The following is an 18,795-nucleotide window of genomic DNA, read 5'->3' on the forward strand; positions in this document are numbered from 1 at the left end:
TGTGTGCTGAGCAGTTATATGCAGATAAATATGGCTCTCTGAGCCTCTCCTACACTGATGCTGTGTAATTAAGTCCCTCCCAACAGCGCTGCATCAGATACTGGTTGATGCTCTAAAATCCACTGGGAGTGAAAATCTGATTACCTCTTGAGACAAGATATCAAGAAAAGTGTCTGGAAGAGAAAAGCTATTCAGAAGCAGACAGGCTCAAGCAAGGGAAGACAGAAAAGAGCAGAGAGAAATGAGAGATGTTTATTGTTTGTCAAGAGGGAGCAGGAATGGCAGAAAACGATCAGGGGATGTTTAGTACGGAGCATTGTCTGATGTTGTTCAGCAGCCTCGACCTGGTGCAGGATATGTTTGCTGCCATATGCCAAATGCTGTTATTGTGAAAAAGCTTGGGCCACAAGGTCATGCCGTACCCAGCTGAATGTTACGTTACTCATGTCAAAACTGGTTACAACCTTTTGCTGCAGGAAGCATTTTCCAATGAAAATCTAGTGAAGAAATTCCAGGACTTTACACCGGAAAGCGACACAGAGGTCTGGAGGTTTTTTGTGCACTAAAGCAATACCTTTTAGAAGACGAGCATATTGAAAGAACTGCAAGCACTTGTATGTCTTCACGTGGAGAAAAAATACTATACTGTGTGGCTTTGTTTGACTTTCTTCACTCCAGTTCTCTCACTCCAGGATTTCTGGATGTGTTTAGCAGTTATTCAATGTAGTAATGATGGCAAAACTGAAGTCATAGGCCAGGACTTTATGTAGACAGGCAACACAGGTATTTTTGACAAGTCATCAACAGTACTCGATCCCCTTCTGCTCCAGTCTGCACGCCAAATGTCCTTGGGCAAGATACTAACCCCAAGTTGCTCTCCGATGCATCCGTTGGAGTATGAATGTGTACAAATGTTAGATAGAAGAGTATAGAAAAAAGTTGTTTGAATGGCTGTGTAAAGCACTTTGAGTGCTCATGGAGTTTAAAAGCTCTATGTAAGAACCAGTCCATTTACAAGTCACTGTAGCATTATTCTTTCTTTTGACTTTAGTGTCATCCAGAATTGAAAAAATCCCATCACTCTTAGTTTGGAAGTTTATTAGTTGCTAACCTTGTCCTTCCATCTTGTATTTTTCCTACCAGCTAGGGGGCTGGCCGGGATATGATTTTCTGCTTTCCCAGAGAGAATCTGTCAGCACTGGAGTTTTTTTTTTTGTTTGTTTTGTTTTTTCTCTTTGCTCTGGTTACCCACTGTGATCACAACCTGCAGCAGTTAGAGATCAGGTTCAGGTGCTCAACCAGAGCAAGGTGTGTTGCTCTGAAATGCAGTCCAGCAGTAAAATAAGAGACTCATCCAGGATTGTATTGGTTGTCAGACGTAGAGGGAAGAATCTTATAATTTCAGTGATTTAATAATTGATTTATAAAATCTCCTTGTTTCACACAGTGCAAAAGTAATGTGTTTATTACTTACATACATTCCGCTGCTGGTTTCTTCCCGGGATTCCCAGGTGGAGAAATTGCATCTCACACAGCTTTTCTCTCTTTCTGGTCTCTTTAGGCACCATGAAGCGCTCATCCCTCCAGGGGGAGGAGAAGGCCTCCTCTGGGACCCTCACTCTTCAAAAAGGTTCTAATTTTAACACCATGCCGGCCAGCATGGCCAAGGTTCACCTCCAGAATGTGGCCGACTATACGAGCCACACTTTGACGATGCGGAGGGAGAAAGGCGCCACAAAAGGAATCAGTACCGAGCTGCCGGGTGCCAAATCCATCTACATCTGCGATGGCGAACTCTTCAAGCAGCTGGATGGAGATCTGCCTCGAGGGAACGGTGAAGGCAGCAGCTCTGAGGGGGCTGGCAAAGGCCCGGGATATGTCATTCTACCGACAAACAACACGGGCACCCTGAAACCATCCAAGGGGAAAGAGGAGCAGGCAGCCAAGTATAACATCAGCATTGAGCAGCTGCCTCAGACCAGGCTTATCCACCTGGCTAACCCTGTCAGTGGAGAGCCAGTGCCTGGCTTTGGGCTGAAAAGCCTGCCTGCTGACCAGGTCAGTGTGTCATGCTCTGACAGAGACTCACCTGCGCACAACCTGCAGAATATGCCCAGAGACTCCAAGGTGGCCAACAACATGTGTGACGGAGGAGAGTCTGGAAATTCTGGAGTGGTGTCCAAGAGTGAGACTGTCTCCACACTGTCCATGAGCTCGCTGGAGGTAAAACGGAAAAACCTCTTAATGTATTGAATTATCAGCCTCATACTTCATATTTAACATAATACATGCATGCTGAGTTGTGTTTTGTGCTTATCATAAATTCTCAAATGAACAACCAGATGTAGGCTGTATCAGAGACTGGCATTTTATTATGATTATTTGGTGAATGCTCACATATTTGAGTGAGTTCGCTAATCTGCTAATATGATTTGGTATTGATAGTTTCGATAATATGAATTTAACAATCGAACAATTTTGCTATTTCCTCAGTAAAAGTAGAATTCTGTGTATTCCCATCAGAATAACAACAGACAAACCACTCTCTTCTTTTCAAGCAAAGCATTTGCCATCTTGTCTACCACTGCTAGGTTTCTGTCAATACAACTCTGCAAGGCCTTCGAGTTCTGTAGCTCATACACAAAAATCCCTTTCTTTTCTGGAAGGGTTGTAATGTGAAACAGCCCCAGGACATGGGGACTTTTTGTAAACAGTTGTAGAGAAAGAACATAAAAACACATTTGGAATGAATTATTGAGAGTGCTTCTCAAACAGCAGGGTGGTGGGTACATGACTTTGTTGTTGCTTTGATGGGTTTAGTGATGTGGAAATGGACATCATGCAGAATTTATCATGTGTGATATTATAATTCACAAGTCTCAATGTTCTTTTACTGCCTGTTTGAGAATTTAGGGTTGCATCACTGTGGTGAATGTCACTTTCATTTTTATCACATCGATTTATTATAACTTTCTCACTAAAGGGCTATCAAACTCTAAAGGTGCTGTAGCTTTTTCCTATTAGCGAATGACGCCAAACATTCTGACTGCTACACTACTGTGTTATTTTGCATGGTCTGCAGCCATTCATATAGAAAAATTGGGAAACCAGTGACATTTTTTGTATTTGCTTTCTGGAATCATTTACGTGGCATGGTGCGTGCCACATGTGGTGATGTATGACCACTACAGCATCAGTGATGCTCGAGTGGTCGAGTTAGGAGGATCGCCTAGGGGCAAAAAAGAAAGATTTTGAATTTAAAGAAAAACTTGGCTGCAGCAAAACTTGTTTGTATACGTTGTTCTCTATAGTTCAAGTTTCAGGCTGGTAGTTTTTGCTTTATCTTTTTTTGAGACGAAGCTAAAACTCAGACAGTACATTCTCCCAAAATTTAAACAAAGGGATCCTCATCCACCTAAGAAAGGAGGTCAGAAGGCTCTCTGAATTCCAGCTCTTCAGTAAAATGTGTTGTCGACAAACAGAAGAGGAACACTGGTCTGTGTAGTCCTTCAGCTGCATCTCACAATCCAACAGAAAACAAGTTGTCCTTTTCCCTGAGCTTCACCACTTCAGCTTCAATGAAATTGGGCTGTGTAGTTTTTGTGTAATTTTTCTTGCAAACAGATGGCCAGCATTGATTCTTCTTGTCTTGATGGACTAATAAAAAAACAACATTAATTAGGTCTCCACAGAGATGCACTATCCCACATATCTGTCAGTGCCATTATAATCTCCAATTCACATCACAAGAAGTATCTCAACATTTTGTCACCCGTGTGATGGCGGCATCTTTGAAAAGGTTAGTTTTCATAGAGCTCCTACTGCAGACAGAAGTGGCGGGATAAGATCGCCACAGAGCAGTCAGGCTTCTGCTTGCTGGTGTCTTTTCACTTGGGGGTAAAACACACTTCTATAATTTGGTGCGAGACGGCAGCTGCCACGGCAACCAGGCAGCCTGAAGGTCAGGTCTTCCTTTACCACTCTGTGACTGAGGACCGAAAGGTCATTCGGTCACAATCTGTTTACTGCAAACTTGTGCCAGCAGGATCAAAATGACCAGCAGCAAACCTCGTTTCCTCCCTCATGACTCACTGCTCTTCTCTGAGTCCCAGAGGCGCCCTTTACTAACTACCTCATGTTCACATACGCAGTAAAAACTGCCGAGAAACACTTGCTACTCAAAAAACACACAATATCAAGACACATCTTTAATCTCTCTGTCTCATCTCCCTCCAGAGACGAAAATCACGCTATGCAGAGCTTGACTTTGAGGTAATTTTTAGTCTCTTTGATTCCTACAGAGCTGTTTAGACTTCAAAGCACAACATTTTTGCATACATTTATTTTTAAAGTAGGAGTGATGGTCACCTGTGCTGTTTACTTTGTACATAACGTGCAATGTCCCTGTGTAGAAAATAATGCACACCCGGAAACGCCACCAGGACATGTTTCAGGACCTGAACAGGAAGATTCACAGTGCAGACAAGGATAGAGAATCTCCACCTGTTGACGCCAAAGCTGCCAAAAGATGGAGTGTGTCCTCTGCCAGCAGCGACAAGACCAACATGAGTGTAAAGAGTTTAAATTTATTCTGTTCTGCCCCTTCCCTCCCTAATATCTAATGTTCCCCTTTCCTTCTATAATTAGCAAAAATTACCACACTTGCTTGTTGATTTGTAAGTGCAGCCGTTTTCAAAATTGTCATTTTTTTCTATTGCAGTGTGCTATTAATTTTCCCAAAGGAGCCACGTGAGAAACTGGGAGGGACACTCCAATAAGCTTAAAAAGAGGTCAAATGATTAATGTGCTGTACTGAATTCTGTATTGGTTTCTCATGTGGAAGGACCCTTGGGAAAATTCACTGCGCACCCCTGTTACAGTGTTAACTTATGCATAGGCATTATTTGTGTATGGCCATATAATCTCCAACTACAAACTGAACTGGATACACATAATATTGCCCAATTCAGATACCTCTGAGATACATATCTATGTCGTACACTGTGTGAACGACGTGCTTAATTGTGTTGTGCATGAGTTTAAACTAATGGGTGCAGCAATTAGTTAACTTGACAAAAAATGACACAGGATTTGACACTAATTGTCTTCTTAACTGTGGAATTTGCAATTTGTTGAGTCTCTGACTGCATATACCAAGGACTTATGCAGTAAAGACAATTTATCAACAATAACATGAAATTATAACACCAAAGGTTGCACCGAGCTACCTAGATAGCAGCATTTCAATGAATCCTTCTTCTACTAGCTGAAAATTCTTTGGTGTTTTCTCTGTTTTTGCTGCTTGGCCAAGGCAGCTGCTAATGAAGAGACATGTTCCTGTTTTTAAGTATACCATTTATGCTCATAAAAGTTGTAGATGTCCATGCGAACAAAATACTGAATTTTAGTATGTATGCAATTTTAGATGCAGCATCTCTTTCCAAGCAGTCAGTTTCATATGTAAATATTTGTGACAGAAATAGAATTATAAAATTGAAATTGATGCTATGAAACTGAAATGTAGGTACCACATCAAAGTTCTGGTAGTAAATGTAGCTTATATATAGATTCTGAAAATAACAAAAAAAATATGTAGAATGGTGGTGCAGGATCTGCGTGCAACCAGGGCAACCCCCACCTCCCTCCATACTAATGCAAAGATGTGAAACATTTAAATGGGACAGATGATTTGTTTAAAGTACTTTGGTACTTTAGCTTGTCTTAAATATTGTGCACCCACAGGCATGAGAACATAAGAAAAGAAAGGTCGGCTTCAGCTGGCTCCTTTCATAAGGCCACACTCTGGGTGTAATGTTACTTGTAAACTTCTGATAAGCTTGGAAGTATGGTGCTAGGAGCATCCCTAATTGTGTGTATGGTTGATAATAAATGCCCCGTTTTCATGGATAACGAGCTGACACATTTAGACAACAATGCCACTTGTTGCTGCAGCAGATAGCGACACATCAGATTTTAGTCACAACATGTTGAATTTTGGTTAAATGGGTTTCAATTCTTTAACTGATCATAAAGTTGACCCAGCCATCACAACCTTGATTGTGTAATAAAATGCTTCCCACAGAGGCTGTTTATTTTTTTAGGAATTGTATGACTGTCCCATGGCCCTGACCATCTTTCTTGCTTCAGTAAAGCATGAGCTGTGATAGAAAGGGTAGCGACTGCCTTTTTGATGGTCTTAATGTTTGGAAGAGTAAATTTGATCAGACGATTGTAAAACTGTCAAGCATGGTGATGGTAGCATAATGCTTACAGTGGTACTGATATATTGTATATTGAGTTGAATAATGAAGAAGGACGACTACCTCCCATTCTCCGTTTTTAAAGCAGGCTAACCTTAAGCTTGGCTAATGGCCTTCCCAAAGCGTCAAAACATGAACCTTATTGGAAATTTGTGGACTAGGCTTAAAAGCCAGGTTCAGTAAAGCCATCAAAATTAAATTAGGGGTGTCAAACCTATGGCCCGGAGCAATATCTGGCTCGAGATCCAGTCTGCAATATAATTTCATATATCGGTTATTAGTGGCTCATCATTATGTGAAAGTCCAATCTTCAGCCCTGCTGAGATCCATACAAGGTAGGGGAGGGCCGCACACCATGCGGCCAATCACATGCAAAGACAGACCAGGATCATACCATTATGTGAAAGAAGGATGGGGTGCAGATGTTCCAGAGACAAAACAAGACTGCAAAGCTGAGTACAGAATTTATAAAAATGAAACCCGTTTTTATTTTCAGCCATTTTGCAGTGTGGAAGTCAAAAGGTTTCAGACTTGTCTAGGCCTTAGACCTCATGTGTGTTCTTCATAGTCTCACAGGCCTGACTCAATTTATAATTCTTAACTTGTTTGATCTGCTGCTCACCACAAACAAGCACAAGCAGAAATTTTGGACTTTTAACTGCAGTTTTTCCTACTGATGAAAACCTCCCTTATGGTCGTTCAGGTTTTTTACAACCTGAACAGTTAAAACAAACAAAAAGCTGGACAGTCTGGGCAATGAGCTACCAGATTTTTTTTCCATAATTTTGCACATTTATTTCTTATAATTTACGTCAAAAGAGTCGTGCTGACAGATTTCTTTCTTTGTCACAGCAGCGTTTTCTTTGCCATATAGAACAATTATTAAAAATGTAACTTCTTTACATTGACAGAATGGGGAGTTTCACTGGTCTGGCCACTTAAGGTCAAAGTGTGGGCCGCAATGTAAAATGAGTTTGACACCCCTGATTTAAATAACTCTACCAGTTCTTCCAAGAAATATCAGAATTATGCCAAAAGCTAGTTGATGGCTACCAAATCATCTGGTCGAGGTGGAACTTGCTAATGGACATTTAATGAAATATTAGTGGGTGTTTATGTATATATTTGACCTATATTTATGCTTTTGAAACATCTAATTTTTTTTTAATTCATTAAAAAATGTGTGCTATATAGTCATTCCATCCTGAAAAAGAACAGTCAAGAGAAATCATTAAAAGTCCTAATTTACCATGATAATCATGACCATAATAACTTTTGACCACAACTGTAATTAAACATTTTGCATCTACTCAGTATAGATTGAATCAACAATCTACGTCCATTCTGTGGTCATTAGAGTTATAAGTATAGGTATTGATTTAGGAAGTAGGCGAATAATATATTTGCTTCTGCTAATGAAGTTTGGATAAGAACTCATGTGGCATTGTCTCACATTGATGCTGGAGCTGAGAGGTGATTAGCTTAGCTTTGCATAAAGAATGAAACTATGAGGGGCAAGTTTGCCACTGGAATCAAGCAGAGAGGTAATTCTGTCTCATAACTTCCCACATAAACAGAATTGACAGATTCTGTTTGTGTTCTGTATGGACTGACCCCTTTGACAGTGAAGGCTCACATGAGGACTCTGGCATTTACAGTTTGTTTACAAATGACTCTCTCAGAATTATTTCCAACTAATAAACTATAGGTGTGTGGCAAATCCTAAGAACAATTTGAAGCATCAGCACCTACAAGAATGCATCTGTTAGGTCTGTTATGCTGTGGGGTGGATTTGGGTGCACTTGTCCTGATAGAGGGGACCAAGTCAATACACACTTGTCCTGAGTGGTCTCCTTTATCATATGATGAAACATTTCTTTCTGTCCTGGTGGGAGGGGTCTCTTCCAGAATAACTCACTGAACAGTGTTTCATCATTCAAACCATTCAGTAAACCTACTGAATGGTTTGAATAGCATGCCATTGATGTGAATCATATACTCTGACCTTAAGTTACCAGAGTAACGTACTATGACACATGTAAGAGTTTTCATGTCATAAATCTCTTTTATACTGGATAAATGACTATGGCAACTTATGCACATAATATTTGCTCATGGCTTTGCAAGCAAGCGGTGATGTTTCTGTATTGATTCCTTTTATTAGTTGATTCTCAGAGAGAATACATGCAAACTCGATGAAGTATACGTTGTACTTTAACAAACAAAGCAGTGCATTACAGTTACAGCAGTGCAGACTGTATGTAAATAAGTAATGCAGAAAATATATAGGTTAAATATTCTGTTTGTTCCTGATTTGCTGCCAAGTCTATATGATGCTGAATTTCAGTAAATCAAACACAGATTACGGAACGGCTCCATTGTCCATCCATCACATTAGAACAAATGGCAGCACAATATGATAGGCTGCTGTTAATATAGTAATAACTTATTGATTTACAACAGCTTTGCTGTCTTGCCTTACTTGAATCCAGTGATAATGTTTTTTCTTTATATCTCTCCATGATCTGACTGAAGTAGGTGGACATCGATCAGTTCAATTTGAGTGGAAGACGAGCCAAACAATGCTTCAATTACTGTTTTATATGAGCACTCACAACGGTTGAAGCACAAAGCCTTGACTAACAAAGAAAATAATTATCCCAACCCAGGTTAAACAGCACTCTCCATTATTGTTATCCAAACACCAAATGAGAGTATATGCTTTAAAGAACTCGTGTTCCACACTTCAACTAGAGGTCAGAAGTAAAGAGCATGTGGTTTTTATCACTGTATAGTGGCCTAACGAGACTTGATATTGTGTTTTTTCTTTGTCACCCATCTGCATGTAAAATTTGAGAACTTTGTTGTTCACTTTAAATAACAATTATTACAGTTTATGATGTTCAGCTTACAAAATTGTGAGTTTGAAGGTTTTACCTACAAATGCACATTGGGTGTTGTCGTCACCCTGGTGGGTGGCTGGGAAGGGAGTTTGGACACCCAAGTTTGTGAATGCGAAAACTCGAGAATGAAGCAATATAGGAGTTTCAAACTGATACCAAAGGTGTGTCCACTCAAAATCTCAGACAAGTTTGCATCTCAGTGACCTCGACCTCAAGGTCAAGACCAAAGGTCAAATTTCCTGGAAATCTTGTGAATTGAAATTACCTAGTTTAGGCTGTACGGTACCACTAGCTGCCGCCAGTATTTTTACATTTAGAAAGAGGTAGACAAAATCTTCTACAAAACTGTGCTACAAAGTGTCCTAATGCTAATCTCAGCTTCATTGGGGATCATTGGGGATCTTTAAGTAAGGGTTAGGGTTGGGTTTTTTGCTTATCAACCTATTAAATACTGTTGGCATAGTTTAAGGAGATAGAGGAGTGATAGAGGAGTGAAGTCTCATAGATTCATTTTGGCATGACTTTTTTTATGTTGTTGTTTTTTTTCATATAACTTCATATTAACATAACTCTGCCAGTAACCCTAGATGGGTCTCTGGTGACCGGTTGAACATTAACAATTTGAAATGCTAGACTGATTCTGTAAGGGTATAATAAATTGACTGAAAAAGGTGAGGAAGAGCCCCCAAAATAGCTAAAGTACATCAGCGATTCTAAGAGATGAGACAAACCAACTTTTTTCTTATGTCCGTTTCCCCTCAGGACAAACAGCAGACCCCGAGCAAGAGGGCGTGGGAAGGCATTCGTAAGACCAACTCACCCCCGTCCTGGGTGCGGAAGGACCTGGAGACAGTGGCGGCCTCCCCTCTTGAGCTGCAGACAGTAGAGTGGGAGAAGACCAGTGCAACCATTCCTCTTGTGGGCCAGGAGATCATGGACCTGCAGACAGAGGTGTGACCCAGATTCTGGCTCACACTAAACAATTCCACTTTTGCTCCAGAGCTCTCAGACAACCAAGCAGACACACGACACACATACTGCCCTACTGTGTACTTCTATTCAAAGGGTGGATGTAGCCAAGACCGTGAGGGGGCAGGAGGGCAAGGAAAAGAGTCACGATTACAGAAAATCAAGTTAATGAATTAAAGAGAGAATGAGATAACGGTGTCTCATTCTCTGTTTCATTTGATGCTTTTGAAGTCACCAATTACTGGTCATCTTCCTGTATATGATCTTCAGGCTTACGCTGGAGACAGATTGCCAAAGTAGCAGACAAAGCTGCTATATGTGCATCATTAAGTCATGTAATAAACAGCATAGCAAAGGTAATCACACGATGTTTACCCCTGTATTAAATGGTTACGATGTAATAATCATGATTATGTCTCTTTATTTTCACTGTTGAGAGTATTGTTGCATTGCTGTTCTGCTCTCTTTATTCCTGACCAAATTCTGATGTTGTATGCAGCTCAACATGCCTCTGAATTTCTCTCTTTTTCAACATAAGACTTGGGAAGAAAAAATTCACACGGCATTTGAGGAGGCAGACTGCCAAACATACACCCATATGTGCCCCTCAGTGCCGCTCCCTGCTCCCCAACAATCTCTAACGCCTTATCCCACCCCTCACGATAGTAGGCCAAGGCTGGCCCTGCAGCGACAAGGGAAAAAACGGGGGAGAGTGAGAAAAAGAAATCAAAAACATCACGTTGAGCCAAAATGGAAAGTTGCCTTCTCATCGACGGACACCTCAGAGATGGTGGAGCGCATGCCGGCGGGCTTTGCGCTCTGTTCACTTTTCAACCTCAATGCCGCCTAAAAGAGGGACAACGTGGACGTCCAAAAGGAGTACAGCAAACACGAGTTGGTTGGGTCAGTTTCTTGATGTACAAGCAGGCTTGATACAGTTAATGCAAACATGATGCTAAGGGAAAAAAGGTATTACTGTGTGTGTATATGTGTGTGTGCGCACACTGAAAAAATGGAAGATGAGTAAATCCATAGATCTATCGATATATATGTTATGATGGTTACAGATAATGACACATACAAGGTAGAGTAATATAAAGGATGGTGGTTGCACACAGAGAAAGCACAAGGCTCATTTGGAGTCCTGATGTACAGCATTGTAATTATTTCAACAGAGTTCTACAGAATGGATTTTAGCCTATAAATATCTTTCTTACTGTGCTTGGGGATAGTTGTCATCATTATTATAAATATGAACATGATTATTCTGATACCAGTCCTTCCTTCCCCTCCCCCTGTCCTTTCAGGGTATTGGACTATACGAGTGTTCTGTATCACAGTGTAACAGTGTGTGTTTTGATATCACCGCCAGTCACTCCCTCAGATCTGTATTTGTCGAAAAAACCCTGACTGCCGACCTCTGAGCTCCTGCTTCCTCTGACTTCTGATTTGCGCCCCACCCTGGCACACACACACACACACACTCTCTCTCTCTCCTCCCATCTCCCCTCACTCCTGTTTTTATTTCACTGGGGTCGCCTTTTTGTTAATGTACAGTTTTCAGAGCACAAAATGAATGTGTCTTATTTCTAATAAAAGCATATCTATATAATAAAATAACACAAGTCTGCTTATTTTCTTACACAGTCATTCATCATAATACATCATGTGATCTTACAAAATAATTTGTTTTTGTTATTGTTTTGCCAACAGTCTCTCGTGAGCATTTGTGAAATACAACATTTAATCTATTTGTGTTCTTGAATGTCAGTTTGTACAGAAATGCATTTCTATTTTTAATGGCTATTGATCTGAGTCCATCAACTTAAAGTGAAATTATTCCCGCTTTCAAAGGTGAAAGTTTTGCTGTTTTTGTTTTGGTGTAAATCAATTTACTCATCAAACTTGAAACTTCAGTTTTAGTCCTGCACAGAGTTCATTAGTTTCCCATTTTCTGTGGTACTAAGATGCCATTACATGTTGAATTTGTGTAGGTGTGGGCAAAACACGTAGGTTTGATTCAGAAAATAAAACCTGAACTGACAATGTGGCATGGATATTGTAAATGGACTGGTTCTTACATAGTGCTATTCTACCCTACCTGAGCACTCAGAAAGCCCTTAAGCTAAATGAGGCATCCCTGACATTCACACTCTGATGGATGCATCGGAGAGGAACTATGTTATGAACTATGTTGTCCCAGGATATTTGGGATACAGAGAGGAGCAGACAGTGACTGAACCACCAACCTTCTGATTAGTAGAGGAGCTGCTCTACCTCCTGAGCTGAGGAGAGCCACATCCTGTATATTAAACTTTACATTTAAACTAAACAAATGACAAATCAAAAGTGATTCCTGTAAAGCAAATACTTAAAAGTAGTTGTAGAAAAACATAGACAAGCTAAAGATAAAAAAAGACATGCAACAGAATAAGAGGGTGCAGGAGAGGAGTAAGACAGTAAGAGAGCAGTGAATAGGGAATAGCAGTGAATCAATGCACGGCTTGGGCTATGGTGCCAGTCTCCTGGAGAGGGGCTGGACTCTGTCACAGTCTGGAGTTGCCCTTGGTGAGAAACTGTGGGCTTGGGTGGGTGTCATAGTATCCGCGTCCTTTGTGAGGTATTCCGACATGTCCCACTGGGAGAAGGCCCTGGGGCAGACCCAGGACACGCTAGAGATCATCTCTCGGCTGGCCTGGGTGTTCTCCGAAACAAGATGGAGGAGGTGACAGGGGAGAGGGAGGTCTGGGCTTCTCTGCTCAGGCTGCTGCACCTGCGACCCAGCCCCGGATAAGCGGAAGAAGATAGATAGATAACAATATGATGTAACAATAATTTTATGAATAGTAGCAGTATTGATAGTTATTCAACTCAAGGAATGTTCATTAAGTTTTCTTTATTGTATTTTAACACCTTCGCCATCTGAGTATTGTTTTGAGCTTACCACTCATTAGTCATTCATTAATCACTCAAGACTCCCTTAAAATATTTTTGTATGCGTTTTTTTAGACATTGCATAAAAACAAACTTCACAAACCTTTGTTTGTTCTGTACAAGTAAAAAAAACTAATAGTTCTTTAGAATTGTTGATTCATTTGCATGTTTACTGATACTATATAAACCAGTTTGTGTGAGCATTGTAACATCTTCTTTTTACAAAGAAAATGCAGTGTGTTCACTTTTAGTACACAAGCTTATAGCAGGGACATAAGATGGCTTCAGAAAAATTTACTTTAAGATACATTTAAAAAAAAAAAATAGGACAGGAAATTCAGTCTTGTTCTATATGAAGTTTTTAAGCTCTTTTTACACCTTGTAATGTGTCCTTGTTGAACTTTTTGTGGGTGATCTGCACTACAGCAACCCAGCTTTGACAATTAGATGTCTCTCTGTGCTGCGATGGAAACTCTCTGATGTGGCCAGTATGCAATTAGCCAGTTTTACAGTCAGCACTTGAAATTATCCTTAGGCCACTTTTGTGAAATGTTAGTTTGTAAGCTAGAGTTTTTTTGGCCTTTCATGTTATCTTATACCACTGTGTAATATTGCCACATGTTCGCTAGTTGTATATACTGTAGTAGTGAAATAATGTCTTGCAGAAACATCACCTAATCACTCAGCTAATCAGATATCACCAGAATATGTTTTTTCTTTATCAAAGCACAGCATTTGTTAAGTTGGGCAAGTAATAATTAAAATCACAAAGAAATGTGTTAAAAAGTGTTAATTCAGGCAAAAAACCTACCCATATGGAAAAGAAATAGAAAACACTTCTAAAAGACTTGAATCAGATGTGGCCTACTTCATATAGTGAATCATATAAGGCTGATTTACTCATGAAAGTGGCCACTTTCTCATTACTTTCATATATTGTTTTAGGAAGTATCCAAAACATACAAGTTTAATTTACATAATTTTTCTAGGGATCTCATATCTGTTTTCAGTCTTGTATGCTTTTCATACAAGTTTTCACACAGACAGACACAAACTTTATAAGATTTATATATATCCTTTCCATATGGGTAATTAGTGGTTATTTGTCAAGTGTTATGAATCGCAGTAACATGTTTGAAAAAAAATTCGTATGGGGCAACAAAAGGTTGGAAAACAAGGTGATATTTAAAAGAAATGGCTGGAAAAACATTTTTCAGGTCAGGTTAACATGATTGTGCATAAAAAAATATATATTCTTAGGGAGGCTGAGTTTCTCAAAAATAAAAATGGGCACAGGTTCCTGCATTTTAAAATTGTGTAACTTTTTCAGAACAGTGTTCCTCCACATAAAATTCCCAAGATGTTAAATAGCTTATCATCTGCATTATATAATCATCAGCAGATTCTGGGAAACAGAGGACACCTCTGTGCTGGAGAAACAGGGCTGAAAATCAATACTGACTGACCCTTGGGCATATCCTCTGACTAAAAAGGAGAGGGACCATCCAGCTTGCTCTCAGTAGTAACTTAAGCCTACATCTCTGATGGTATGGGGCTGGATAAGTGCCACATCAATGCTGTTATTTATACAACGTGTAATATTAGATCATATGTATAATGCTGGTATAATACAATAAAAATTTAAAAAATGTTATTAATTTTGTATTCACTTGGGTTATCTTTGTCTAATATTAAAATGTGTTTGCTGATGTGAAAAATAGAGTGACAAACATGTAAAAAACTATAAACCTGGACGGGGGTGAACAATTTTTCACAGCATTGTTATTCTACATGTAGCTACTGTACCGAATGAAGCTTGTTACTCAGATGACTGACACAGGTTAAAACATCCTGTAGCTGTGAAGATGACTGCAGCATTGGGGTGACATAACTGTGGCATTGGTCATGATTATTGCAGTGACATATCATTTCATGGCTGTTGTAACACAAAATTTGCAGAGGCTGTGTGTTTGCATGGGGAGTCAAGATGGGTGTGTTCCTGAACACTGTGGTGTGCTGCCTGTCGTGTCTTATAAAGTGTATAGTGCAGCTAATGTGCAGCTTAGAATGTAGAAAGGACACAATAAACAATATATGCAATCCAGAATAACTGCCCATTTAGTGTCATGTCATTTCTAATTTTTATAGTGTTTTCAGAGAGTTCCTCTAAGTTTAGCATGTGATGCAGTCATATTCGCCTGTTTACTTAAACATCCTTCACTTGCACTTAAACTCTTCAAAGACTTTTTTTTTTTGTTAATCACTTAGCTCTTCTGTATGTGTCCATATACACATTCCTGCTCATACTTACCTTAAGACATGGACTGTGAGCTAGTTCAGGCAGAAAACGCAAGCTGCACTGCATTACTCCTGCAGAATTTGCATTTCTCCCTGTGACGTGTTAGTGATGGTGTTTTAAGCTCCAAGAAGTAAGTGTAATTTCCTCTGCCTCTAACGCCTTGCTAGAGTCGACATTCAGACTAAACTCCTCTTCAAAATGACCACGCCGACAAGAGGGTTTGACTTCACTCCCTTTACTTAGGCCAGTTGAAGTAGGGTAAAACTGAGAAACAACATGAAATGCTCTTAGAAATCATAGATGTCAAATACACAATAACAGTACAAATTACTTGTTTAGCCAAAAGCGTTAGCGAATCCTCTCTTTACAAACATTTCTATTAAGCAAACACTGCAATCACATTTCTTCAAGTAGATTTTGTTCATTAGTAAGGATGGAACAGAATTACATACCGACAATGCCCTTAAAGACCATCTTAAGGAAGACAATTGTCACTACAGCAGAGAACAGGAGAAGTCTTTTCCCCAAACAATACCATGCACTTTCTGATGACATCATAGAACAGAGACAGATTTGCGCACGTTACACCAGGTCATGCCAGAAGGAGGCACTAAAGAGCAACTTTCTCAGGGAAAATCTATTTAACCCTTTAAAGCCGGTCGGAGTGGACACGCTCCATTGTGCGTAACTATTTTTAAATCCCGGTAGCACTGCAACCACGTAAGCTAGCGCAATAATTTTTTTTACATATGAAACCAGAGGAGTTGTACTTACATCTTATGCCATCAGCTTATCCTAGGTCACAGTTTCCTTCCACATATAGCTTTGCAAAACCTGCATAAAAAGCACTTGCAGCAACAAAAACATAATATTCCAGAAACACGCTTTGCCGATCCGATCAGCTGTTTGTAACACTTCCTATGTCCATCAATGTGAACTATCACATGTCCGGCATGATCTGTCCGAAACCGGAAGTGACGTCATTTTGCGGAAATGTAGTTTTTTACCATCGTGGCCTTATGAGCCTATACTTGTGTTTTTAAAAGTTATGTTTGACTTTATGACTTTCTGTGTCGTTTCTGGGATGCTGAGGACTCATATTGCACTGCTGGAAATAGTTTATTTTGAAGCATATGCTGTTATTTTGCAAATTTGCACTATAATATATTTTTTCGTTTTTCCTGCAGTATATGAAAATTGGTGTATCTCAAAAATAAAACTATGAAGACACTTAAAATAAATTTCCTGTGGTGGGAAACTAGTTTGTGCAACTTTTTTGTATTTACAGTTTTGAGGGATAAGCCTCTAAAATTTCTCTAACTAGAAATATATGTTAAAAAATCAAAAACGATTTTAAATTTTTTTGTAATTTATTGCACTTTTTTGCAATTTATGTAATTACTATGCACGTAATGCAGACATATTATTAAAATGTGGGCTATAATGGTTGTATTGATGTATAGTAACTTGAAATGCTCCAAAAAATGGCTCCACAGCATGTAAAAATATACTATAAGCTCTGGCGGACTTGGTTCTATGGTAGGTCTTAAAGGGTTAAACAGAACACGGTTACATGTTGACAGAACACTCCCCGTCTGAAACTCAGCAGGTTTCACCTACTAATATGACATGGTCAAACACATTTCAGTCATCTGGAGGAATGAGCAAGATCATCTCATTCACGGGTCGGACGTAAAGCTTTGGTCCCTCTTTCTTAATGACCTTCACTTGCACTTTACGCACCCTTCCATCTTTACTGGGATACACATCAACGGTAATACCTAAGGGCCAATCGTTCCTACTGCACTGACTGTCCGTAAGAAGCACCACACTTCCTTGCTTAAGGTTTGGCCGGTTAGATGTCCACTTTGTTCGACACTGTACCGTTGACAGATACTGTTTCCGCCACCTGTCCCAAAATGTGTTAGACAAGCTTTGGACCCTGCGCCACTGTTGCTTCAATAGGTTTTTATGTCCAAAATCTCTTACTATCAGCGTGGCCTCCTCTCGTGCGACGGGCTGATACAGAGCAGGGCCCAAACACATCAGTGCCGACGTTGCTAAAAGGTGGTTTGATGCTGAGCCTGTCTGGTGGCAAGTCTGCCATCTTTTGAACTTCACACCTCTCTCTCAGCCTTCGACAAGTGACACACTCGAAAACAAGTCTATTAATGCATCTCCTGCCACCAACGATCCAGTAACCTGTAGATCGGACAGCTCCTTCAGTGAAGAGACGTCCTTGGTGACGTACCTGCTCATGAAAGTGACGCACTATGAGAGTGGTTACGTGATGCCGTCCAGGCAGAACCAGTGGCCGTTTTCGTGGAACTCTATTTCTGCCTCAATGAGACGACCCCCAATCCTTAATAGCCTGTCTGAATCAATGAAAGGATCCACGGCAACAAGTGAGCTGCTCTTGGGAATGCTGGCGTTTGATGCAAGACACTCCAGTTCTTTTCTATAGACCTCTTGTTGAACTGTTTTGATAATGACTAGCTTACTCTGTTCAAGAATATCCCAGGTTGGGGGTGTGCTGCACTGATGCCAACCCTCACATTTTTGAGCGACACACTCCTTTTCTTTTTTGAAGCTCTGAACAATGTGAATAAGGGTACCAAGAGCCCTTATGAGGGAACTCCAGCATGAGAAGCGATTGAAGAGTCAAGATGTTTGAGGACTGTGACCGACAGTGTTGTGACTTGAGGCCTGATTTCACTGTCTTGATCTGGTTCCAAAAAGTCAAACCTCTGTACCACGGGTGACGCCCCTTCAGGTCGAGACAAGAAAACCATATTGTGCTCTCAAGGCGGTCTGCTGAGATAGACCGTGTGGCGATGTCTGTGAGATTGTCTTCTGTGCAGACATATCGCCACTGCTGTGGCATTGTGCTTCATCTGATTCTCTGGACTCGATTGCTCACGTATACATAAAACCTCCTTTTCTCATTGTAGATATATCCGAGCTTTACTGTCTGTGTAGTAGCTGACTGCGTCAAATACAATGTCTATTTCGGAGGTGATGACCTCAGATAGAGTTACTGCCATGACTGCTGCACAAAGCTCCAACCGAGGTATAGTATGCTCTGGATGTGGGGCCAGTTTGGCTTTACTTGCAACCAATCTAGTGCAGCATCCCCCATCTGCATCCACAGTCTTCAAGTAGGCAACAGCAGCTACTGCTTTCTCTGAAGCATCTGAAAAGACACAGAGTTCTGTTAACTTGACAGTAGATGGTGACATGTTTGAGTATGGTCGGGGGATCCTCAGATGTCTTAACTCCTGCAGATAATCTCTCCCACACCTTTTCTTTTTCTGCTGGCAATGGGTGTCCCAGTCCGAAGACTCTGAGGCTAGTTCTCGAAGCAGCAGTTTTCCTTGAATTGTCACAGGCGAAACAAATCCTAGAGGATCGTACAGGCTGTTCACCATTG

At 40.4% G+C, this 18,795-nt stretch overlaps 1 protein-coding gene across 10 annotated transcripts in view; it reads left to right on the plus strand.

Annotated features, from left to right (window-relative positions):
- adgrb1a (adhesion G protein-coupled receptor B1a) overlaps window positions 1–11,138 on the plus strand; it is a 218,172-nt gene extending 207,034 nt beyond the window's left edge. For 9 of the 10 annotated variants that reach the window (XM_040008477.1, XM_040008479.1, XM_040008478.1 and 6 more), the window contains 4 exons: window positions 1,562–2,223; window positions 4,237–4,272; window positions 4,413–4,571; window positions 9,926–11,138. In XM_040008477.1, the coding sequence (XP_039864411.1) occupies window positions 1,562–2,223; window positions 4,237–4,272; window positions 4,413–4,571; window positions 9,926–10,120 (1,052 nt within the window). In that variant the 3' untranslated portion in view covers window positions 10,121–11,138. The remainder of the gene's footprint in view (window positions 1–1,561; window positions 2,224–4,236; window positions 4,273–4,412; window positions 4,572–9,925) is intronic. The other variant, XM_040008486.1, reaches the window with a different exon arrangement.
- Window positions 11,139–18,795: the final 7,657 nt, after the last annotated feature.

This window comes from Simochromis diagramma, unplaced genomic scaffold, assembly GCF_900408965.1.
Source record: "Simochromis diagramma unplaced genomic scaffold, fSimDia1.1 OVJJ01000313.1, whole genome shotgun sequence".
In the NCBI taxonomy this organism is placed as follows: domain Eukaryota; kingdom Metazoa; phylum Chordata; class Actinopteri; order Cichliformes; family Cichlidae; genus Simochromis; species Simochromis diagramma.